Source organism: Falco biarmicus, chromosome 8 (assembly GCF_023638135.1).
Source record: "Falco biarmicus isolate bFalBia1 chromosome 8, bFalBia1.pri, whole genome shotgun sequence".
Lineage (NCBI taxonomy): Eukaryota > Metazoa > Chordata > Aves > Falconiformes > Falconidae > Falco > Falco biarmicus.
Genome location: NC_079295.1, coordinates 5042912 through 5067585, shown reverse-complemented (window position 1 = coordinate 5067585; position 24674 = coordinate 5042912). Strand labels below are relative to the sequence as shown.

General features: G+C 38.6%; 1 protein-coding gene across 2 annotated transcripts in view; it reads left to right on the top strand.

Moving 5' to 3' along the window:
* Nucleotides 1–24674, top strand: part of GLS (glutaminase) — a 66583-nt gene that overhangs the window by 29025 nt on the left and 12884 nt on the right. The window contains exons 8-15 of one of the 2 annotated variants that reach the window (XM_056349214.1): nt 2792–2824; nt 3087–3145; nt 3747–3813; nt 4357–4407; nt 6837–7013; nt 8150–8281; nt 10045–10137; nt 10973–14271. In XM_056349214.1, the coding sequence (XP_056205189.1) occupies nt 2792–2824; nt 3087–3145; nt 3747–3813; nt 4357–4407; nt 6837–7013; nt 8150–8281; nt 10045–10137; nt 10973–11119 (759 nt within the window). In that variant the 3' untranslated portion in view covers nt 11120–14271. Of the gene's footprint in view, nt 1–2791; nt 2825–3086; nt 3146–3746; nt 3814–4356; nt 4408–6836; nt 7014–8149; nt 8282–10044; nt 10138–10972; nt 14272–24674 lie in introns of those variants that run through there. The other variant, XM_056349213.1, reaches the window with a different exon arrangement.

Sequence of the window (24674 nt, the reverse complement as noted above, 5' to 3'; positions counted from 1 at the left end):
GCCCATTGCGGTTTTAAGTGTTTACAAGATTGTATTGAGCTGTCTTCTGCAAGTTTGAATTTTCTGCCTATCAAACTGCTTCAATCGTAACATTCTCAACTTCATTTTTTATTCATTTAGAAGTGTTTTTTCATATGTATATACACACAAGCATGTGTACAGTAAGTGTGTATATGAACATATGTTCCAGTAAATGTGCTAAGTGTTTGTGGAGTTAGTGCATGGAATGTTTCCTTTGATGTTCTAGGCAGTTGAATTGCACCTGAACTTAAATAAAAATGCTTTTTAAGAGATATTGTTGCAATGCCCCCAAACTCATAGGCTTATGCAGTCAAGCTAAAAATAAGTAGTACTTGTGCAAGAACAGAAGTTTTCTTGTCTGTTGTATTTGTTTAAAATATTACGGAAAAGTGTTCTGAATGTTAGGATTTTATATTTGCACTTGAATTTTAATTGTAGATTGTGTGTTGCCTCTGTGTCTCTTCAGCTTTTTAGGAGGAGCAGCATACCTCTGTCAGCTGCTGAAAGAGGGAAACTAATATGTTGGGGGTTTTAGTCATCGTGTATGGAAGTGAAGTTTTCTGTTCTAGTTACTCATTATGTTAAATCCCTACTGAAGTCTTGGTCATATGATTACTTAAAAAATTTTAGGTATACGAGCAGTCTAATTTCAGTAACGATGCTTTTGTGTTTGATATAAAGTACCTTTACAAGTGTGTGGAACGTCAAGGACTAAAAATGCATCATCTGAGTTAGCGTACAGATTTTCCTCCCAAAGTACAAGGTTAGATGTGAATTTTTAAAAGAAACCTTTTTTATAACAAGTTGATGTGGAAAGAGTTTGCATTGAGTCTTTTGCCCACCAATTCTATATGCTGCTAGTAAAGCCAGGTTTTTGTTGAAGGGCTAGGAATTTTTTTTTCAACTGGGCAAAAAAAAAAAAGGTGAAATACTATGTATTTATATTTTTGCAGCAAGCATGATCCCTTTCTCCCTCTTTCTTTTTTTTAACCAAAGAACTTGTTTCAATTTATTATACATGTCTAACCATACAATTATCAATGCAGCATCCCATAACTAATGCTGACCCACTTTCCCAGAAAAAGATGTTCATTGTGCATTTGAAAGGTTGAAAAGGTTTTTGTGGTTTAAATGTTGTTACATATTTTACAGCATTAGGATCTATGGAATATTTTGACAACTGCAACAGTTCAATGAAGTTGGTAATTTCTTCTTTTAATTATTTTTCATTGAACAGATTTGGAGTTAAATTTTTAAGACTTGTGTTCTGGTATAATATACAGGAACATTTTGATGAAATGTATCATGAGGGTTTTTTTATCTTATTGCAAATTAGCTAGAGATTATTGCCTTTAAGGATATTGGCCTTTAAGCATAAGGTAACCACTGGCGCATAATATTGACAAAACAGTGTGGTGTTCCTTTCAGCTAGTGATCGTACGTGTATGACTGCACATCCTCTTGTAGATGAGCTGATGCATGGGCTTCAAAGATTTATCTGCAACACCCTAATCCACATACAGAGTGGGAAATGAGACTGGCTTTACTCATTTCATTAAGTAAAGTACTGGTTGATATAAAGCTTCAGTTTTTTCCACTTCCTTCCCCGTTCCCATACTAAATACAGTGCAAGTAGCGTCTTGAATTGTTGGAGATACATTAAGCAGAATTTTGTTACCTAAACGGAGTTATCTTTAATACTAAAATTATTGATAAAAACATCTTCTCCAGATACATTGTTTCCACTTGTGTATGTGTTGCCATTGTTTTTTAAAGCTCCTAAACAAATTCTACTTGGCTACTTCAAAAAAAAATTAAAATCTCCCCCCAGGAGACCATGCGCTGTTTTTTACCTCCCACCCTTCTTTCAGTGTCTTGCTATAGGAATTTGTGAAAGGTCACCTATCAGAGACCTGTAAAGAATTAATACATCTTTAACTGGTAGCTACTAAATTTGAGAATGTTCTTAAGGAGCGGGGTGGGGGTGGGGGGTGGGGGTGGGAATGCCCCAAAATAACACCCCTTGTCCCCCCAAAAAACCCAAGCCAACCAACACTAAGTTTCATTAGTATCCTTGTTGAGTTGGATTTAGATATTTTTTTTACATTGTTAGCACCATGATGAACTCTTACAATGTCAAATTATGTTTTTCTAACAGTTTAATTTTTAGTAAGTAGTACATTAATCAGATTTTTTTAATCAAACCAGATATTTCTTGTTAAATGCAATTATTTTCATAGTAAGGGGTAACACTTTATTTTAAGTCTTCAATCTAAATTCTTAGCATGGGCACTAGCTATGGAAATATTTTAACTTCAGTAGCCTGAACTTTCCTATGCTCAGCTCTGTTGGCAATATCAGAATACCTTTGTGTTACTAATCTGTACAAAGTTAGTGTTTTCATTATAATTATCCTGATTGTTGTTAGTTTTGTATTTTTTGCTTTAACCTACTACATTCACTTATGCTAAACATGTAAAGTTGAACAGAGAGCACTTAAAATAAAGCATACCTTTTTCAGTTTAAATTCATTTTCAACATACAGGTGTTTGCTAAGACTCTTATAGGATTATTTAATTTAAATGATAATTAAAGATTTATTTATCTAACACTTTAGTTTTTTTCATTAATATATGAAATGATCGTAGTACCTTATTCTTAATTTAGCCTCATACCTTAGTTATATGCATTAAAATCCTAATACTTCTAAGTGAACTAACTTCTTTCTTATGTTAACAATTTTTGTAAATTATTTTTTCTTTTCTTGCAGCAAGGAGCAAATAATGCAGAAAAATTTGACTACGTAAGTTAATGTTATATCATTCTTTTTTAACTAAATTAAGTGGTAAAAGTCTCAAGGAATTTCACAAGTGGAAGCTTAGTAATTTTGAATGTTTCCTCTTTTTATCTGTATTTGGCTGTTTAAACATTTAGTGGTTTGGATTGCATTTGTAAAATTGTGTTACAAGATTTAGGGTAAGGCTGGATTGAAAGTTCATCAGTTAAAACTTCTCAATGTCTGAAAACGTTAGCATGCCTTTCCCTCCCCCTCTGTCTCTTAACAGGTGATGCAATTCATGAATAAAATGGCTGGTAATGAGTATGTTGGATTCAGTAATGCTACGTAAGTGGTTTTTATTTACATAATGAAGTTAGGTGGAAAATGCCTCAACTAGTAGTTGACATACTGAGTTTCTGGCAAAGTTCAGTTATTTACGTTGAAACCGTCATTTCATCCCTAATATTAGAGGGTGTCTTTTGGCTTAAAATTCACAAGAACTTCAGTTGTGCATGTCTCTAACATCAGTGTGGCTAAATCTCACGCAGAGGCATTGGTTACCTCTGTGAAGTTCATTATTCTTAGTGCTCTGTTGGTGCTATGGCAGCGAGAGCTGTACGTGCAACTCTTATCTTCCTGGCATTCGTATTAAAAAGTAAATTCTGCGTGTCGGTGGCTGCATATCAAATGTTTAGAAAGCATTTGTGTCGGTAACCACGACTGTGTGTATTCAGTTGTCCAAGCTAGTTCACTCCAACTGGGTGTAGTGGGATAAGCTTCTGTGGCAACTCCTGTCCCGTTACTAGAATGTTTGTGTTTGCAAGTAGTGTATCTTTTACGTGCATTTTTACTGAGTTATGTTACGTGTCTCTGAAGTTCACCTTTTTTAAAAAAAAAAAGTTTTGAAGCGTTGTCTTTTTAATTTTTTTTTTATTATTATTTGAAGGTTCCAGTCTGAAAGAGAGAGTGGAGATAGAAACTTTGCAATCGGCTATTACCTGAAAGAAAAAAAGGTTGATCTCTCTTGTTTGTTGTATTTTGAAGACTCTGTGCTGGGTTTTTTTCATAGTCTGAAGATTTTTAGTTTTGCTAATGTACAGCATGGCTTAAATTATTCTTACGCTGTATATACTTTCATACTGTTACTCAAAATACTGTCATTTAGGAAGTGTGATGCTCCTGTCATTTTAACAGAACACCCGTTATCTTCTTCCAGGATCATAGCCATAATAATTTTTTTGTTTGTCATAAAATGTATAATATGTGCTGTAAGGATGACTTCATAAAACTCTTCGATGAGTTTTGCAGTTTGTTGATTTAAATATGCTGAAAGCTGTACTGAAAAATATTTTCATACCTGGCTTATTGAGGTCTCTGCATTGTTATTTTTAAATCTGATGTGATTTCCGTTTCTTCCATTAAAACAAATACTTAATTTAAAATCTGCCTAATGCTTAATATGCTGACAAGAATATAACTTAATTTATGTCTCTCTAAAAGTGATAGTAGAAAGAAAAATAATAACTTTACCTAAAGACTCTATTTTTCTTCCACAGTGCTTTCCTGAAGGCACGGATATGGTTGCTATACTAGACTTCTATTTTCAGGTAACTGACTTGAAAATTGAGACTCTGTAAAGAATTACTATTACAAGCAGTAGAAGTTGATTTGTTCATAGATATAAAGGCTTTAATGACTTACAGTTAAACTTGTCGGCTTCTGTTAAAACTCTGGAAATGAATGATGTATATTTGCTGTATCCAGTTTTGCTTTTGTTTAGGTGATGTACTTAAGCATCTTCATTGCTAATGCAAAGTAGCAATAGTCTTTACAACACTAGTAGTTAGAAGCTTAAAATGTATTACTTCAGAGAGTTTGACATAATACTTCTGCCTCTTTGGGTTGCTATTCTTTATTGTATTGTGAAGTATGTTAAACTGTGTGTAACTAAAATAGTATATGCATGCTGTATTGTAAGCTCAAGGATAGTGTTATAAAGGAAACAATATTAAGTATCTCCTCCTTTTTGTTTAATTCAATGCTTATGAGTAAAACAAAAGAAACCAGTCATATATATTCTCTCCTCCCCCATTTTTTTTCTTTTTCACTTTCAGCAAGTTATTTGCAACTGTCACAAAGTGAGAATTTGGCAAGTGTGGAGGTATTTCCTCAGTAAGGGTTTCCTAATGTTAAAACATGCTGCGTATAGTTCTCAAGAGGCAGTTCAGGTTGTGTTACTGATTCAGCCAGTCTGGGATAGGTTAAAAAAAAATATTCTCAAAATGAATCTGGTTTTGATTCATGAGACTTGCTCTCATGCAAAATATAAAACAGTGGTTTTTTAAATGCAGATTTAATCTGAGTTTTTTGTATTGGGATGTGCCTGCTCTGATCTTTAGATTGAATGGCTGTTTATGAAGTAAGGTGTCTGTGATTAGCCTTAGTTGACCTCTTGTTGAGTTGGAATCTAGGTATAAGCTAATAGTCTACTCTGAACCTGTTATTACAGAACAAAACTGACAATTTATTTGAATTTACTGTTTAAACATGCTTTTTAAATGCTTCCTATCCCGCTGCCTCAAGTCCTGGTATGCTTCTGAGTGCAAAGTTATTCATACCTTAAGAAATGTCAAAACTAACTTTATTGATGTATTTTAATTTGGCCTTATTTTCATACATTATGACCTCTAATTTCATGACTGCATGTATTTTTCTTCCCCTTGTAAAATCCCTGTTTTACTCCATACTTGCAAAAAGGGCAGCTCATACATGAGTGGCAATTCTCTCTTGTTTTTTTTTTTTCTTTTCTTTTCCCCCTCACTGTACAATGCTTACTTTCCAACACTCTACTTGGATTCTACTTAAAAGGCTAGTTATTTCTTTTCTTTGGGTTTTCTGTAATGCTCCTTCTTCCCTTGTATAACTGGGAACTTTCTGAACAGGAATAAACTTAGTTTCCTATTATTTCTGTAAAGTGAGGACGGGTTATTCTCATTTTAGAGAACCAAGGTACAAAATGCAGGCGCTTAAGCTGAGAACCTAGAAACACTTTTTTCAAAGTAGGTGATATTGTGTAATACTTCATATGTTTAAAACACAGTTGCCATTTTAGATGCGTCTCTGACAATCTCTTGATTTGCAACTCCAGTTGATTGGACTAGGATGTATTGAGTTTGGCATCCGGAAAGTAAGAATTCCAGGTAGTAACTACTCATGCAAACTTGGCTTAGGTAACTTCATCAAGTATCATGTAATGACTGTTTGGCAAAAGCAAGAATACGAGCACTAGTTTGTTTACTTTTCAGAGTAGCATTTCAGCTTCAGGTTGAAACCAACTTATCTTTTGGTTTCTGCAGAAATGAGGCAGCATCAGGTGATGGCATCATATCACATTTCCTGATGTGTCACCAAAGTATGTATAGTCTGTACTGAAGCAGGGATCCTGGGAGAAACTATCATGTGGTCGTATCATTAATATATCGTAAAGTATATATAAGAGAAAAGTGAAATAAGGCTGCATCAGCAGGAAGTGCTGGTATTAAGACTTGCATGTGCTAGAGTTTGCAGCTTTAAATGTACTATTAATAATGTGTGGGATCTTCTAAGGCTTTAAAAACCCTATCCCACACAAAACAAACTCAACGTTTTTTTTTTAAAAAACCAAACCAGTCATTTTGTGGCTTTGCCATTGAAGCAGATGCAAAATACTGAGGTTGTTTCCCGGACCTCTTCCTCTCAAAGGAATATAAGGGGGGTGGGGGGAGGTATCAAGCAGATACACTAACCCATGAAAATTAGTGTCCCAAACTGTTAAGAGGGCTTACAAACACTATCGCTGGGATTTGTAAAGTAGGAATATTGAGACCATATTAATTGATGCGACTAGCGTCATCTAACGAATGTTATGCTACAGGTTATTTTATGAGATGTTATTTCTATAGAAATTTCTGTATTTCTATATTCATGATCCTGCTATAGTTGGCCTTGCTGTGCTAGAAGTATCAATTCTTATAATCTCTTACTTCTTTTTCATAAGCTTTGCTCAATAGAAGTAACATGTGAATCAGCAAGTGTGATGGCAGCAACTTTGGCTAACGGTGGCTTTTGCCCGATCACTGGTGAGAGAGTCCTGAGTCCTGAAGCAGTCCGGAATACCCTGAGTTTAATGCATTCCTGTGGCATGTATGACTTTTCAGGGCAGTTTGCCTTCCATGTAAGTAGTTTTCAAATATTAGTTATAGCTGACCGGGAAGATTAATCTGTGCTGTTGATTTCCGTGTTCCAGGGCTGGCTGGTTTGCTTCTGGGGGAGAGGAAAGGGTGTTACATAAATTGTTTAGTAATTGAGCACATTGTGTGGGGAAGTCTCACCTAGGATTCATGGCACTACTAGTACAGCATACCTTATGGCACTTACTGGTCTCTGCCACTTCACATTTGGGAATCCTTTTCATGTAGAAACATAAGTACTGTCCCTTAAAGGCTGTTCACGAGACAAACAGGTCCTGATGCAGACGTAACTGGAAACTATAACTGAAGCAATCCTGCTGGACAGGAGGTAAAGGATAGCAGAAAGCCTTTGCAGACAGTTGCTTTTTCTTCACCAACTCAGGCTCGTGAATTGTCCTCATGTGTTGTGAAAGTGGCTGTCGTATATATTTGCCATGCTTTTGTTTTCCAGCAGCATGTTTCTGTATTTATTGCAAGATGTACTGCATCTTATTTGTGCTTTCAGCACTTTGTTTTGAGCATTTTTAGTTTTTCCTTGTTGTGTACACATTAAATTGATTGTGGTGCTTCACGTGACCTAGAAGGTATTGCTTAGAGAGCTGTGAGGCTGTGTGACAAGTTAGTTCCTATTGGAAAAAAGCAGTAACTCGCTGGATTGTAAATAAGGAGGTGATTGTATACTTTCATGGGCAGACTCTTTTGTTTTCTTGGGTTTTTATTTTTTACCTTTTCCAGTCAAGATTATTTTTGTTACGTATATAGCTTTGTACTACTACCTTGTTGCAAACCGTTTATGGCATACACTTGTGTGCTGCTGCTTAGTTGTAGGTGCTTTTTTTTAAATCTAAAAATACATTTAAATTACCTTTTTCACTGTGTTACTGATTCTCTGTGTTATGGAGAGGAAATAACTATGATCATGTACCTCTTGTTTGCCACAAACTGTGCTTCAGGTTGTTGTCTAAAAAGAGATCAGTAATACTACTTTCCCAGCTCTGAGTGTGTTCCAGACCTATGTTTTATAAATGCTGCATAATAATCTTCAGTAAAATGCTAATGCGTTGTGTTAAAATAGCGAAGAATGTTTGCAGATCACAGTAATTCTGCAATTATTCTATAGGTTGGTCTTCCTGCAAAGTCTGGAGTTGCTGGTGGGATTCTTCTGGTTGTTCCTAATGTCATGGGATTGATGTGCTGGTCACCTCCTTTGGACAAGATGGGCAACAGCGTTAAAGGAATTCACTTTTGTCACGTAAGCAGCACTGCCTTTAGTGGTTTGGTTTTGCCTTGGGGGTTTTTTTTGTTGTTTTGGGGGGTGTGTGTGTTGTTGGTTTTTTTTCTTTGTTTACGGAACTGCAGTTAGTATAGCTGAGTGAACTAGAGTGATTTGTTACTCTTCCGTACATAGCAAGTTTCATCTGATCCAAAGATGAAAGTCGAAGAACAGAGATCTGTATTTTAGTAATAAATAACACTTTAATTCAATGAGATTTAAGAAAATACGATGCCAGAAACAGTGGAGAAATTTATTGTGGAAAAGCTTTGAAAAGGAGCACTTTACTAAGTAATGGAAGAGCTGGTCTCTTGTCCACTGCATTGTAAGCTGAAGGGCTCTGCTTACAGACTTCTCTTCCTCTCCATTCACGAGGTGAACAATTTTCAAAACATTGGAAATGCAGCTTGTGTTTCATTGTAACGAGAGAAAGATTGTAATGAAATATTGCTATTCTGATGTATATTTTTAAACTGATTTTTGTAAACAGTCTGATATAAAATATGTCTTCATAGATCAAGCCCTGTTGTTGGGCGAGCTTTTCCTAGCTTCGTCTCTTGCTTTTGAAAGGGCTGTGGGCAGCCTGTTGATAGCAGCATTAGAAGCAGGAGAGATTTTGGAGAGTACTTTGTAATGATTAATAAAGAGTTTTTTCTAGGAGAGGAGAATGGAAAAAATACTACCTGCCTTTTTTATTTTTTCTCTAAAACTACCTTGCAATACTGATTAAGTAATAATAAGTGCAGAGGGAGGGAAAAGTCTCCAAAAAAAGGGAATAGTAGGATATCTAGAGCCTCACAGGAAACGTAAGATTATTGGTAATGCTTTGGAAGTTACAGGCATAACTAGACACTTTTTTTTTTCTTCTCCCTTCTTCCCTCCCCCCCCTTCTTTTTGTAAAACTAGTGATGACAGTTAAGCTGCAGTGATACTAGTTTGGGTGGACTTCAGTTCGTAGGGTGAACACTTGTATAACTAGTCTTCACTTAGCTTATTGACAACAGCATGGGATTTACAGTACGCAAGGGTTTAGTTTGTGTGGATGAGCAGCAGTTAAAACTTTTTATATACTCCTATTTATCTAACACCTGTACAGCTGCAAATTAAGAGTACTAAGAAGTTACCAATCCAGGTTTAAATATTAATGTTCCATGTGAAATGGTCTTGATAATTTAAATGTGAAATCATAGAACAGTAGGTAGGTGAAGGATTTACTGCATTTATTCTGTATTATAATTAGACCTAAAAACTGATAGATGATCATGGCGTACAAGTAACGTGAATGCAACATTCACTTTTAAAAATGCAACAGCATAGTGAAGTTCTGTAGTTATGACCTTCCAGTCAAACTGAATTAAACTCTATTGTCACACATTTTCTTTTTTCATCCTTTTGATTGAAGTTTTATGTGCTAGACTAGCCCAGATTATTCTTCCTGTCCCTGAAGCATTTCATACAGCTGGAGTAGAAATACATTAAACAAGTAGTAATTAGCAAAATATCTGGTTTTGTACTACTTTAAAAAGGAGTTTAAAGGTGTTATTAGAGCTTAATCATACCACTGTATTATGTTCAAAGGGCCTTACAGTCATTGGTATTGATTTATTTAATAAGCTTCTCTTACTACTAGTTCAGGTGTTGGTAGGTTATGATGTAAAACATAAGTGGTAGTATTATCACAATCTCACGTGCATTTGACTATCATATACAAATAATAATGTGTGTTCTCTAAATATTTGCAGGATCTGGTTTCTCTGTGCAATTTCCATAACTACGATAATTTGAGACACTTTGCAAAAAAGCTTGATCCTCGCAGAGAAGGTGGTGATCAGCGGGTAAGTTAATACATGTGTTTAGTGAGTATCGCTTGTAGACGTCAGAAGAAATACAGAAAGTTCTCTAAATGCAAAACTGCTCAATGACATGTATTGCATCAAAGCTTTCAGATTACCTAGTTTACATTATTAGTGGACACTTACCTGGGTGGACCACACTATCACAGGGCTTTGTACAGCAGAATTTCGGATTCGATTTGTACCTCCATTTCATGCAGTTCATCTCCCTTGCTAGACTAAGTATATGGTATCTGGAAAAGTTACAAAGAGTTTTACTGTACTGGTTGCCTTTAATAAAGATTTGACCAGCTGGTGGGCTTAGCCTGTCTGTTCTGTGCTGCAGTGCATGGGATGTATGTTTAGCATTTTCTCACAGTGATATCTCTGAGACCACATGACTTGCTGAGAGTTGCACAGGCAGTGAATTTAGGCGTTCTAGTGCTGTAGGCAAGTGCCTGTTACTAAGGAAGCGGTCTGGGAATGAGCTGAATCCACTCCACCTACATCATGTACGAAAGATAAAAGTGTGAGGGTGCTTGAGATCAGGAAAACCTCTTTGCTTTTATTACCACTAATGTTTTAACTAAGGCATGAAGTTTTCAATAGGAAAAGATACAGTAGAATGATCTTTAAAGTGCTTCTATTTGCATGTATACATCTAACAAATACCTGATTTGGAATTTGAATTTTTTGATAACTGGAAAAGAGAAAATAACAGTTTGTGTGAAGAGGTGAAAAACTTGAGTCTGTTAGCATTGACTGCAAGTATGGATTTTTTTAATTTTTTTTTCCTTCAAATACACTAATAAATAATGTATGTTGCTTGAACAACTAGCATTCCTTTGGACCAATGGACTATGAGAATCTCCAGCAAGAACTTGCTTTAAAAGAAACAGTATGGAAAAAAGTGTCACCTGAATCAAACGAGGACATCTCCAGAACCGTAGTGTATAGAATGGAAGGTCGGGGAGAGCAAAACTAAATGAATGGGTTCTAGTTTCATTAAATTCTTCATTTTAAAGATCCTCAAGCATCTCTAGATTTAACTTTTATTTGAATATTGTTTACCTGGTGTTTCATTTATATATACATTTTGTGTAAATTCTGTATGCTATACCAAAAAGACTGTCAAAATTCACGGGCCGGGGCTGGGGGCGGGGGGGCGGGGGGAAGCACATGCAAACAACAAAACCCAAACCTGTTAACTGGCTTTTGTAGTTACTTAAAACATATTAGAAAAAGGTAAATCTGAATGTTTTCAAAGATATACCACTTTTGTGTATATCTGTTAACTTTTGTTCATATCTGAGAATTTTAAGTAAATTAACTTTAGAGCTAAGCAAGAACTTACGTGTCTTCTGATCAGGGTCAGCAGGTAAAGATAAAAGAATTTTAATTAAAATATAAAGTAAAATAGCATCAACAAAATACAGCAAATTCATGAATCTCTAAATAATTGTATATTAAGTGGAGATAGGTTCTGAATCATTACCATATCCTTGGTTTTTTGTTGTTGTTGTTGTTTGTTTGTTTGTTGTTGGTTTTTTTTTAATATGAGCTTTCAAATTGCTTTGAACAGAAATGGATCCTTTGGATCTGCCAGGCTGGCAAAGTTTGGTGGTTTGTTCTTTTTTTTTTTTTTTTTTTTTTTTTATCAGACCTTTAGTAATTAATACTAACATTAAAATAAAAAAAGCAAAAATGACTGGGGAGGACTGGGAGAAGGGGGAAGAAAAACCTGCCTTGTTTGCAGGTTAACTAATGCAGCAGAAAGATTTCTTACCAAACTATTTTGAGTGTCTTGCTAGCGGCTTGTACTGCCAGCTGGTAGTTATGACTCAGAAGTCTGCCTTACTAATAATGCTGTGCTCCACCCTCGAGAGGAATGTAAGCAATCTGGGTTTTAGAGTAGTAACCAACAGAGTAGTGAGCAGGACGTATTTTCAGAGTCAAGCAGATAGTTAGATATTATTAAAGCTGTTTACAATTAACTTATTTTTCAACCCCAAATGCATGTGCGTGTTCATATATGAGGTCAGAGGTTCCATTTACTTACACGTGAGCAAATGTTTAAAAAGTGATTATTAATTGTTACTTTTAAAAATGATAGTGAGTTTGCACTGCTGTCAGCTTGCTGAGAAACAGGACTTGCGTTCTTCTACAGGCAGCCGCACCAGTTCATCTGCATAATTTGATAATTTTGAATCTCTTGAGTAGGGTGTAGTTTGCAATGGTTGTATATAAGCTTCGAATAGGCTCAGTAGGCGGTGCTGGACAGAGGGCACAGGCTTGCTAAATTCTTGACCTTGTAGCTATTAGATTATTAATGATGCTAAAAATCTCAGACAATTATTCTGTAGAAGTTTTAACCCTTTATAAGTTTGTAGATAGTTTGAGACATCCCACCCCCAGTACACATTACGCAGAGTCCTGGTTTATAAAACTGCAGAGAACTTGTCCAGGTAGTGATGAGTGGTGTTAGCTCGCTGAGGATTTTTAAGAGCCAGTGACAGATAATTCCTTAATAACACCTCCAACCCTTCTCCCTGCCCCCCCTCCCCCAATTCTCCTCCCTTTTTAGTTTATCTAAAACTCCAAAGAGCATTCATATGTGAGTTCCGCATAAGGGAGGAGTTAGGTTTTTCCTGCCCCTGTTTTTTGACCCATCTGGATGTTTATGAATTCAGGAAGATGCATAAAGCAAAGCTGATGTTCTCTGTGAAAGCAAGCTGTTCTTAATTACTCGTGTTTAGGTATGGATAGTCTTGCATAAGCATTTGAAGTAAGCTCTGACTAAACCCTGAATAATCTTCATTGTCTAGCAGTGTATTGTCAAAGGATGGGTTTCCTGTCTTTGAAGCCTAGATTAAAATGTTTAAGCAAAAGAATACAGAACATCAATTTTCAGTGAATTTGAAGTCCTGCTGGGATGAAGAGGTAAATCTGTGGTGCAGATGTCAGTAATGAACGTCAGTCATAAATTGCTGAATAATAGCTGGTTTATAATCTTATCGTGGATGATAAGGTTAGATTTGTCAGTGCTTATCTTGAAAATAAAGTAAAGGCAAAGTCTTGAATTACAAAAGTTTCACCTGTTTGAGGATTTTACAGTAAACTAGTAGTTACAGAGACACAACAGGTGTTCAGACCCTGCAGGGTTACATGTCTTTACCTGAGGGACCCTCAGTTGCAAGAGGGACCATAATGTGTCTGTGCTGCTAATGAAAAGTATTTACAGTGATGACATGTTGCAGGTGAAATTACTGATTTAATTAAAAAAGGAAGATGTATGATGCAAGATTTGCTTGATCTAATCCCACATATCGTTTTCTGAGGTTTAGTACTATTTGAATGTAATTCTAAAAATGTGGTTGAGGATGGAAAATTGTTCCATCTGGGTTTCAACTTGAAAATAAAACCTTTAACCATATTTATGTTTGGCAGTGACATACAAAACTTGTGGTAGAGGCAAATCGTGCATGGGAAATATAAAAGTAAGGAAACTACTAGGTCTTTAATACGCATAATAAGACTATTTAGGTTACAGCTTACAAAAGCTTTACGAGAGAGAGATTACAGTTCTGTAATATATGCTTTAGAAGCCCGTCTCAGAATTTAAGCCAGCCTCTAGTTAGGAGGGGTCAGGAGGAGACTCCTTTGGACCAGTTGGTAACTTGCCTGCACTTCACAGTTCCTTGGTCTGGCCGGCCGTGTCTGCAGGTGGCTTTTACTGCTGGCAGGGTACGCGGCTAGCGGGGACCATGGCAGGGGCTGCCAGGACGCCTGCGTCCCCTTGGGTGAGCGGGTCTGGAAGAATGTGGCGATAGAGGCTAGTCATTGAATGTCTGAAGTCTGCAACGGTTTTAGTGTTCACCTGTGCTACAGTAAATAGCAATTCTTGATATTCAAGCATTTTAGCTGTTTGTTTGTTTTTCTTTGTCAGCATCATTAACATTTCATTAGAAATGTAAATGCTTTTTAAAATTTTATTTTAGCATTTGTGTTGTACCTTTTGGCTCAGTTGTTAAGTTACCTGTCTCATTTTCCATTTTTCATTTGCATTGTATGTTATTTATGTATCCAATTTCCAGCATGCTTATTTTTGTATTGTTTAATAAATTTATTTTAAGCTGATTTTTATTGTATTTTTTTTCCCTCAATGGAGAACAGGTTTGTTCAAATACATTTTTGAGACTGAAGTGAGATAGCGAGCACTCCGTTCTAAAAGAGAGAAAAAGTTCTGGAAAAGTAGGTGGAATAAGCAGATTTTGTTAAACCAGTCATTGAAAATCTTCCCAAGATTTCTTAAACATTTTGTACAATAATCTAATTATTTTTCTCTTTGTACTGTTATCTTGGAAAGTTGAAAGCAAATATCAAAGTAGCAAAACTTTCTCACTGTGACTTTTCTAATAAAAATGTCACGGTGCAGTAGGGTATTAATGTCCCTGCGTATTTGTGTGGTTTTAAAGATACTAATTCAGTCACTTGGAAAATACATGGTTAATGGTACCAGCGCCAGGGTGGCGACTGTAGATCCTGAGCTCTATGAAGTGAAAAATACAGCTTGTAATTACGTATAGCAAGGATGGTGGTCCAAACCCCACATCCTTGTGTAGTAGCAGTAGTAGGATCTGAACAATGGTTTGTTGAATCTGGGTTCCTGGCAAAGCACTTGCCCTTTGTCACAGGCTTACGTGTCTTTCTGTGAAAATTTATTTCAGAGACTGAATAGTAGATGTATTTATAATGTGGTGATTCCGAGGCAAGATTTTGTCACTGGAGATCTGCCTGTACTGAGGATGGCCGTAATTATTAATTTAACTTTTCTGTAGATTGATTTATAAACTGCAGTTACTTGTACTGTGTTTCTAAAATTGGCTTTATGTTCCTTGTACATAAAATACCACGTATCAAAAGAGTGTATTCTCTGAAAGTCGTAAAGACGAGGAAGGGTGGAAGAGTAGTAGATACAAAGAGGGAACCACCGGTGATCTACTATGGAATTATTTTGGCTCTTACATTTTGTTTTTCATTGTGCAATTTTGTCAAAAGACCAGTGGGTGGGCAGATGAATAAAAAGGCAACGGAGTCAGAAGAGGGTGGGCGGGGGGGGGACTATAGAGTATGTTGTTTTTTCATTGTTCTTATTTCTTGTGGTCTTGATACATACATGTCATTGATGCACAATAATTAGCTGTAAGCAAAGTAGTTAATTATGAGCTTCATAATTGGCGTGTAATGTTTTGGTAGGCTTTTACTGTTTTACTGTTTTATTTTTGTGTATTGTTTAAATATTTCTCTAGTTTTCTGGTGGGAGTTCAGAAGCAGTTACTGTAGTGAAAGAACAGACTTTTCAGTGCAGTTCTTCCTGGGATGCCTAGATACACCTAATACATTATCTTCAGTGCGGAGTCTCTTTGAGGAATTGGAATGTCACAGAAAGGTTATAGTAGTTGCAGGCATGGCAAGAGTCTTTAAAGCAGGCAGAAAAATAACTAAACTTTACCTTTTTTTTTTGATCTTGCTAGTATCTTCTGTTCCACGCTTCTTGTCCGGTCTAGCAAACTCATGACTAAGTAGTGTGTATAATGATGTGCATTTAAAGGATGGGTCATGCACCGTCCTGTGTTCTTTCAGGAATTTACATCCTGCTATGTGGAATAGTTTGTTGCAGTCTAAATTATTAAACTACCTAATTTAAATCAAGCAATTTCTGATTTACCATTTGCTCCTTCTAGAGAATACTGCGTGCAAAATAGAAATGCCCTCTTCCCTTTTGGTTTTCATGCAAGTAGAATTTGATGTTATTACCGGCGTCTAATACTGCTTTATGCAGACTTTTGATACCGCTTGAACGCTTCACATTTAGAAGTGTTTGCAAGACTTGAGTGGCAGAGCTCTGCACAGAGTTCAGTTACTTCTGAAAATGCACGTGCAATAGCAGGCCTTGTGTAGTGTTAATCTGAAGCTGCAGTTTAACTAAATGCAGCCTTACAATAGACTTCAGGCTGGCAAAAGTGTGCCGGTGGGAAGTTTGCTGGTTTTTTTGGTTTGGTTTGTTTTCTTGGGGTTTTTGCACCAGTTTAAGTAGTTTAAACAGAACTTAATTTAGGTAATGAAGCTGACGTGGATGCGTGACCTAGAGTGAGGCTGTTAGAGTTAACTGGACCATGGAGATTTTTAAGAAGGAAGAGACAGGCATGTTTACACGTTGGGAGGATAATAGACGTTTTGACACCTCAGCACTAAGGCTGATGAGGAAACAGGGTTGGAGGAAGGACAAGGGGAAAAGAAAATAATTCTAGAATGCTTTTCTACTGTCAAAAATGTTCCAGCCAGCCCTTACTTCCATGTATTTCATTTATGCAGCAGGCACGTGGGGGACCACATCTCTTGTTAAGGCAATGCTTCCTGGTTTAGCTGCTGCTCTGCTCTGCTCTTGACCTAGCTGGCACGTAGCTGGTGCCTTCTGTGGGGCCCTCTGCATGCTCTCCTGGCTTGTAGAAGGCAAAAGCTGTCCTCTGCATATTTTCTTTCCAGATGTCCTCTGACCCCTTTAGCTGATCAGTTACAGCTACCAGTTAGGTAGCACTGTTATTTTGTAAGTTACGGGCAGTTGGTAGTACCGCTGCTAGAGATCAGTGTATGTGAATTTCACAGTTACTTGGTCAGACTTGGAATGCAGTCTGACTTCTTTTGGTTTTGGTCCTCTCTATTCGTGCTTCTGTTAATCTGGTTGGCATCATGATTTTTCAGTGAAATTGCATGAGTTTGATTCTTACTTTTATATTGCTGAATATTCTGAAAATTTGAAATAATTGTTTTGGTAATGCAGTCAACAAATACCTTATTTTCTTTGTAAAGTTCTTTAATAGCTAGGTGCTATCATTAAGTAGGCTTTTCCCTTGAGCTGCCGAACAGCTGGTGTACAGAATTTGAAGTTTGCACGTGTTACTACAGATCTTGTGCAGCCTGTAACATGGGAACTTACCTTACTATATCCCTTCTTAAATCAGGTCAGTTTTACTTGGCTGGTGATGATCATCGTAACCCTTTTGTATGAAGTGCAGGAGGTTCTAGTGCCTGTAAGCAACCCAAGAATTGAAACCATAAGGTCGTATAGCTTGGAAAGGATCTGTGGAGATCAGTTGGTCCAGCCTCCTGCTCGGAGCAGGATCTAACATCGGTTAGATCACGTTGCTCAGGGACTTGGCCGGTCAGGTGTTGAAAACCTCCAAGGATGGGGTTTCAGTAATCTTACTGGGTAACCTGTCCCTGTGCTTTACCGCTTTTATCAAATATACTATTTTTTTTTCCTAACCTCCAGCTGAAATTTCCCTTTCTTTAGCTTGTGATGGGGACTCTTCACTGTGCATGATGAGCTTACTGTCCTGTGGCAACCTGTTGGCCTTTAGGGAGTCCTAGAAGTGGCAGAGGTAAAAAATGGCTTTTGGTCAGCAATGACAAACGTTTTCACCTCCTGCTGTATTTTCCTACTGGATCCTAAATTATTTTTTTTTATTATATCACTGAAAATAAAGTGATTTAAGGACTTTAAAATGCCATATTCACTTGATTTTTCTATTCAAGCGTAAAAGGCTAAATGCAAACGTGGAAGTATATTATTTGCTGAGGGACAGCATGTTACTGTTGGGACCTCTTGTGATCAGAGCTCTTATCAAACAATGAACGGAGAACACAAGTGGGGTGATAGGAAGAGATAATGTTGCTTGTTTCCTGTTGATGTCATTCACTAGTCCAGCTTTTTCCTTGAAGCAGGCAACTTCATTGTTTGCCTAGAAATTACTCATTCCGTATCAATTTTTTTGGCCTGTTAGATCTGGTTTTGGTTATATATGTAGCTTTGGCTTTCTGTATGGGAGGTGCATTTCATGCTGCTTTTAAAGGGCTTCTCTTTTAAACTTCTCCAACCTTTAATTATGGCAAGACAGCTAATTAAAATTAGTAATTTCGGTCTGAGAATGAGTTGTTCTGATCAAACAGGTTTAAAAAAGAAAAGAAAAGCCACCTATGCCATTGCCGAAAAGGGTCAAGAATTATGATTTAGGACATGGGGAAGCAGGCTGAACAGCTGAGTACACTTGCCCCATCTAGCAAAGGCTGATGGGGAATAATACGACTGTTCCCGTGGTATGGAGATAAAGCCATGGAGGCACAAGATCTGTTTAAGCTAAGAAATATTTCCAATGCAAGGAAAGCAGGTCCTGAATAAGTAGTCTAAAAATTAGGAGGTTTATAGAAACACGTTCCTAATAGCTTAGAAACAACTGTCCCAACAGGAGCAGAGTGCAGTTTTCTGGTAAGATTTCCCCTATTCTGCTTTCAGCCTGTAAGGTGTAGTCAGTCTCTTGCTAGTAAAGTTTCAGTAAGCATCTTTGGGAACATCCTCCTCTATTTTGGGAAGAATTCCAGTTCCAAGTCCTGTAGTTAAGAGGAAACTGTTGTCCGTAATTTGTGAAGTACCTACAGCCTGGGAAGCGGGAGCGTTATTCTACTCGGTTGTGTGGGTATCAGTTGTAGTCAATAGGTCCTTGAAAAGGCAGACGTTCTTTTGTCCTGTCTGCTTAATACAGCTAGCGTCAGTAAAGCGCCCATCAGCATTCTGCTTTATTCATGGGACTGTGGTTGATCCCAGTCCTTTGGTCCCAAATCTTGCAGTGTTAGTAATGTCTGTATCCACTACTTCAAAGGCTCTTGTTTTTTTCCTGCACCCAGAGTCAACTGCTCGGTGTTCATTCCCCTTGTTAAGGTTTCTGTATGCTTTTTGTTGCAGAAGTGTTTGCAGGGATTAGTGTATGAAAGGGCCGAACAGAAACTACCAAAGTCTGCATCATGAGATGGTGATGACCCTAAGATTCCTGTAATAGTTTACTACAAGAATTATTATTTTACTGGTTTGAAACTTGCGGTCAAACTTGCAGGCAAAACTTCGTTACTGATAAGAAATGCTGCAAAAGTTTGACAACAGTGTCAGTTAAAGCCTTTGAGAGAGGGTCCTTCATTTTCTTCCCCATAACTTTGATGCTTTGGACATGGCAGCAAGATTCAAGTATTTTTGCCCAAACTACTGATGGGAAATGCATACCACCTAAAACTGGAAATTCGCTTGGCCTTCATCTTCAGACTTGAAGGGTGAAAGTCTTTGTGCCTTTTCAACCTCAAATGTTTCACTTGATCTTGTAAAATTTTTGTTAAAATTCTCTGCTTTCTGTTCCTTTGTTGGTACTATTTGTGACAAACAACCCAGCAGTAACACCTTTTGCCACCAGGACAGGGGCCAGGTTAGATTTTGCTATTACTCCCTCTTGGTAAGTCACAGTTCTCTGGAACAGCCTGATTCACTAACTGAATTTTCTTCATTAGGTCTTCAAAAATGGTGCTTGCTGGCACAGTTTATGAGCTTATCAATGCCCCTGAAAGGTTTTTGGGGGATTTGGGTTTGTGGTGTGTGGGGGTTTTTTTGTGTTTTGTTTTGGTTGGTTGGTTTTGGTTTTTTGTTTTGTTAAATGTATGTGAAATTAACCAACTTTAGGTCTTAAATCTAGTTAAAGATGATTTGAATTTTTACTTCATGTTTTGGGAGTTTTGTCAGTGATACGCTTAATGCTGTTGTCTCCAAAAGTAAGAGGTATGTTGATTCATTGATACCAGAAGAAATCAGAAAAAGCTGGTGGAACCAAGCATGACCAAGCTCATTGTAGTCTAGTCGGGCAGTTCTGGTACACGAGCGTCTCTTCTCTTCCCAGGATTTGTACCTTTTGAGATCAACATAATCGTTCCCAAAGCAAAGGTCACGGGTATGAAGCAAAGGGTAAGACATCTGTAAGGGAGCAGCTCTCGAGACGAGCTACTCTTCTGCCAGACTCCTCGATTTGTGCAGGCGTGCACGTGCGCAGGGAGGGAAGCTCCCCGGTCACTGCAGCATCATCTAAGCCCTGGTGAAGCTTCCACATGAGTTGCTGAAGGCCTCCTGTGTTGAAAAATTCAGGATCATCTGTGAGTTGTTCAGGGGCATCTGTGACGGGGCAACATCGGCTGTGTCCATCCTAGGACCTGTTCTTAATGTTACGTGCCATAGTTGTGTGTAAGAAAATCCTGAGGCCTTTTTGCAGGAATTGTCTTCCAGCTGGAGGAATTTCCTTCCTGGGATCTTGTAATGTAATACTGATGGAGTCAACGGCTCTGAATTTCGAGCTCTGACTTGTGTGGGTTTTTTCTGCATACCCCTTGAACCAGTTCATCTCGGTAGTGGTTTTGTCTGTTAGAAAGGGGAAAGATAAAACCTATCATGTGCTATTCTTCCCACATTTCTTGCTGTCAGGCTGAGTGTGCCCTGCCACTAATGATGGTACAGGAAAGGAGGGAACTGGCCCGTCCATGCACCCTGGACTTCCTTATGATACTAGTAATATTTTCCAGTAAAAATCGTCCTGAGTGCCCCGATTCTTAGGGGAGAGGCTTGTATGCAGGGATTCAACTCAACTTTGGTTTGTGTGACCCGCTCTCCACCTCTGGAGCTCAAGTTCTGGAGTCAGTATTGGTGAAGGATTGATTCTTTTGCCTCCGTTGGGGGAGGCGGTGGTGGGAGTCTGGGATTTGAGAAACATGGCTGGGCAAAATAGCCTGGGCTTACCCCGTGGGGTTTACACGTCTCAGGAGTGGCATAGATGGGCATGGTCTATTTGAAAGAATCTCACTGGAGGTAAGTAGATGTTTCACTTAATCGAGTAAACATTTTGCTTAATTACTTAACTCTTGAATTAATTTTAATTAAATAGTCTTATCTATAATTTAAACAGCATCCATTTAATAATGCTTTAGAATTAATCTCAGTAGCCGGAAGTGTAAGTACTAAGTCATTGCAGATTCACAGTGTGTGTTGTGATGAAATAAGGTCTCTGCCCCCGTAGCTTGCCATCTCCAGGGACAGTTCAGTCAGTGCCTGACTGTGTTACTGTCTTTCAGGCACCTGAGCAAAACCCGAACATAGTACAAAGTAGCCTTACTGCTTATTGATGTAAGATCTATACTGGAAATATATAGTATTTTTTATATATTTTAGTATATAGAAATATTACGATAAAGTATAGTATCGTAAATCTCACTTACAAGTTCCTAATTCTCATTTATCATTTAAAAATCAGAAGAATTAAATGTAATAATCTCTGAGCATGTAGTGGCTGAGCTACTTGTAGAACTGAGCTCAGACCCGTCTGCAACTCCTGCTTTTTTCCATGAGTTAAAGGATATTTTTTTGACGCCTTGAAGAGCTTGCACCTCCTGCCTGTTAGTATTTAAGATGAATTAGCCCTTTCACAGGTAGAGAGATGCTGATTTGAGGAATACCGGTGAGAGACACTCTTTTCTGGAAATTTGTGTCCACTTGATGGCCGTGTTATGAATAAGAGGTGAATTCTGGTTGAGTCTGGCTTTCATGGGCCACACCTGATCGGAAGAGAAGGAACCTTCTGTTCCCCATTACTGCTTCCTGCGTCCTCGTTAGGCTTGTAGCATTTTCCGGAAATTTTGGTCTGTACCATGACAGACCAGAAAAGATGGCCAAGCAGTTATGGTCTTGTGCTAGTTTGTAACAAGTATCATTTTTAGATGCTCTTAAATAGCTAGGTTAACTTAAAGCATTCTGGTGAAAGTAGGACCTGAGGTGGAGATGGGCAAAGAAACTCAGTTTGCTGTAAAATGTGGTATCGATACTCTTAATTGTTTGCAGTTTTGGGTGGCATAATCTAGTGCTTCAGACGTTTTGAGCTATCTGTAAAAGGTTTGAATGAGGGAAATAGGAATGGTAGAAATCCATTGTAAACTGGTGGGTGAGGAGGGGCGGAGAGGGAAACCATCTCTGCTCCACCTTCACCTCCAGGAGGGCTGCCCTTGCCTTTGGCCACTTCAGCCTATAAGCCTTCCAGTAAAGGAGCTTGACAGTTCTTCTTAGGCTGAAGGATGGGGGTTATGGGTTTTTGGTTTTGTTTTTTTTTTCCTGATTTCAAGAGAAATCCTCAGTGTATGTATTTGGTTTAATGAAATGTTTCTTATACTCAGCTACACGCACAAGCTCCTGTGACAAATACCAAGACGGAGCTACCAGTACCGGCTTGTGTGTACATTAGTGCTCCTATGTCCGATCCGAACCTAGTCAAAACGCCTTGCTCTGTTCTCAGATGTTAAACGTTAAATGTTAAAGATGTTGGATGCTTTTAGGATCATAGAATGTGGCTTTTTTACCATGGGCAGTATGTACCAGCCAATTAAAAAATGTAGGAAGTCAGAAGAAGAAAATGACCAGCTTTTATTTTAAAAGATTGAATTTGGATTTGAAACCATTTTGAGAGTTAAATTGTAACAAAAGATAAAATCCTACTGTGATTTTTGTCCAGCTGGATACGCAAATTAAAAAAAAATATCTCAGGCTGACATAATTTTTCTGCTGCATTGTTCTGTTTATTAGCAAACAGTAACACCAGTCTCGTGACTTTTCCCACCTTCCCTCCCCTGTGCCTGAAGCACAGTCTGGCGCTGAAATTCTCCCCCACAGATTTCCTAGCAGACTGCTAACTGAGCAGCGGTTTGTCTCCCAAAGCCTACCTAGCTGCTCGGAGCAGCTGCTGACGGCTGCCATCCTGATTGGTAGTTGGATCAATAATTTAAAGGTCAAAACCCCCTTTAAATGTCAAAAATTATCCAGCATTTTTGTGGACTATTTAATAAATTCACAGAAAAAAAGCAGTAATATTACCTAAAATAATGCATCCCTTGTGTTTCTCTGCGATCAGCTCAACTATGCAGATGCAGGAAGGGTCTGTGTGTCGGCTCTGGAGTGCTGGCACGGGTCTTTGTGGCAGTCCTAAACGCAGGTAACACACCTAAGTGATTCCAGACGGAAGCTGTTAGTACCCTGTTAGCAGCTGATAGAGCAGAGGGGAGATGGAGCAGCTCTTCCGTGACGCTGGGTGCAGGACTGGCTGGCTGGCTTGCCGTAGGTTTTTGCAGCTAGAGCAGTACAGTTGGCTTAAAGCGGCTTGGGGTACGTACACGTGGAAACACAGCCTCTTGCGTGGCTGCAGTCTAGACGTAAGTCATGGGAGGAGAAGCTTTCGGTGTACACAGGGATCGTGTTTGGACGTGGCTGCCCAAAACGGCGTGGCAGTTACCGAAGAACAAACAAGTGTTTTGTGAGGCTGTTAGTTTTCCGCCGCCGGCACAAGCTATGTGAATAATCGCTGTGCAAGCAGCATTTCAAGTTAATTCCACCAGGGAGACTCCAAAAATAGACTCCATGGTAGCAGCTTTGAAAGTTGCTGTTGCAGTTTTGACTCCAAAAATAAATGCTGCACTCGCAGCTCATGAAACTGCAGGAGCTGGGGATCATCCTCTGTCCTGTGCTGTAGAGAGGAGCTTGCACCATCTAGAGGAAAAGAAATTGCTGGTTGATGCATTAGAAAATGGATTGGGGGGGGGGGGGGGGGGGGGAATATTCACCAAATCTTGTTTCTGTGTTAGTTTCAAAACACAGCAGAGCAAATATTTGCAGATTCTAGAGTTGTTTCTGTGCTTTCCCCAAATTACATGAGGAAACGAGGATTAGTAATGCAGAAAATAGGATAAAAAGGTGTGGGAAAAAGTCCTGAGGAAGTGAAAGTGTTACAGAGGCAGCTAGCCTTGTTTGGGCTTTCAAATATTTCAGTGGGTGTGTGTGTGTGTATATATATATATATATATATATATATGTATAATGGATAATATACAAATGTGTGTAAGTGTATCCTTTAATTATTTATAGTACAATGGGAACAAAGAGTTTTCCAGGAAATTCCAGCTTTATAAACTTCTCATGAGCCTTGTGTTCATTTAAAGTTGGGGGAAGAGCCTCCGTCAGAGGCAGTCGCATTTGGTGGCCGTAGAGGTAGGTGTGATCTGTTGATCACTCTTACTCAAGCCCAAAGACTTACTTTTGCATGCCTCAAAGTTATTTAAAGAAATTACGTTTTCTTATGTAACTTGCTAGTTTTCTGTAGAACAAGGTAACGTCGTGGCTTAATCCAGAGGCTGCTTGGAGTGCCTCCCCGGGCTGTCCGTCCCTAGGAATGCTCCGGGGCAGCACCTGGCCAGGCGAGCCCTGCGGCTGCCGCGGAGCTGGTCCTCACCGACGCCGGCGTGGGGCTGGGTGAGCAAACCCCGGCGGGCTGCTGGCGCGGGTAGGGCGGGCGTCAGCGCTGGAGGGTGCCGTGGCCGCGCTGCTCCGGCGCTGCCACCCTGGCATCGCGGTGCCGGCTCCCATCCTTCAGGTGCGCCCGGTGTCAGATCTGTTTGTGCCGGTCTGACACCCAGCAGTTTTAAAAGCTGCAAGAAGCTTCAGTGGGAGGACGGAGTGATACATTGGGTATTTGTTTACGGTTTTTAATAGTAAATATTTTTCTTCCCTGTAGGTAATAACTTTCACTGTATCTCATGGGAAACTAAGCAGAGGCTCAGTTGCAAAGATACTTACGACTGAGATT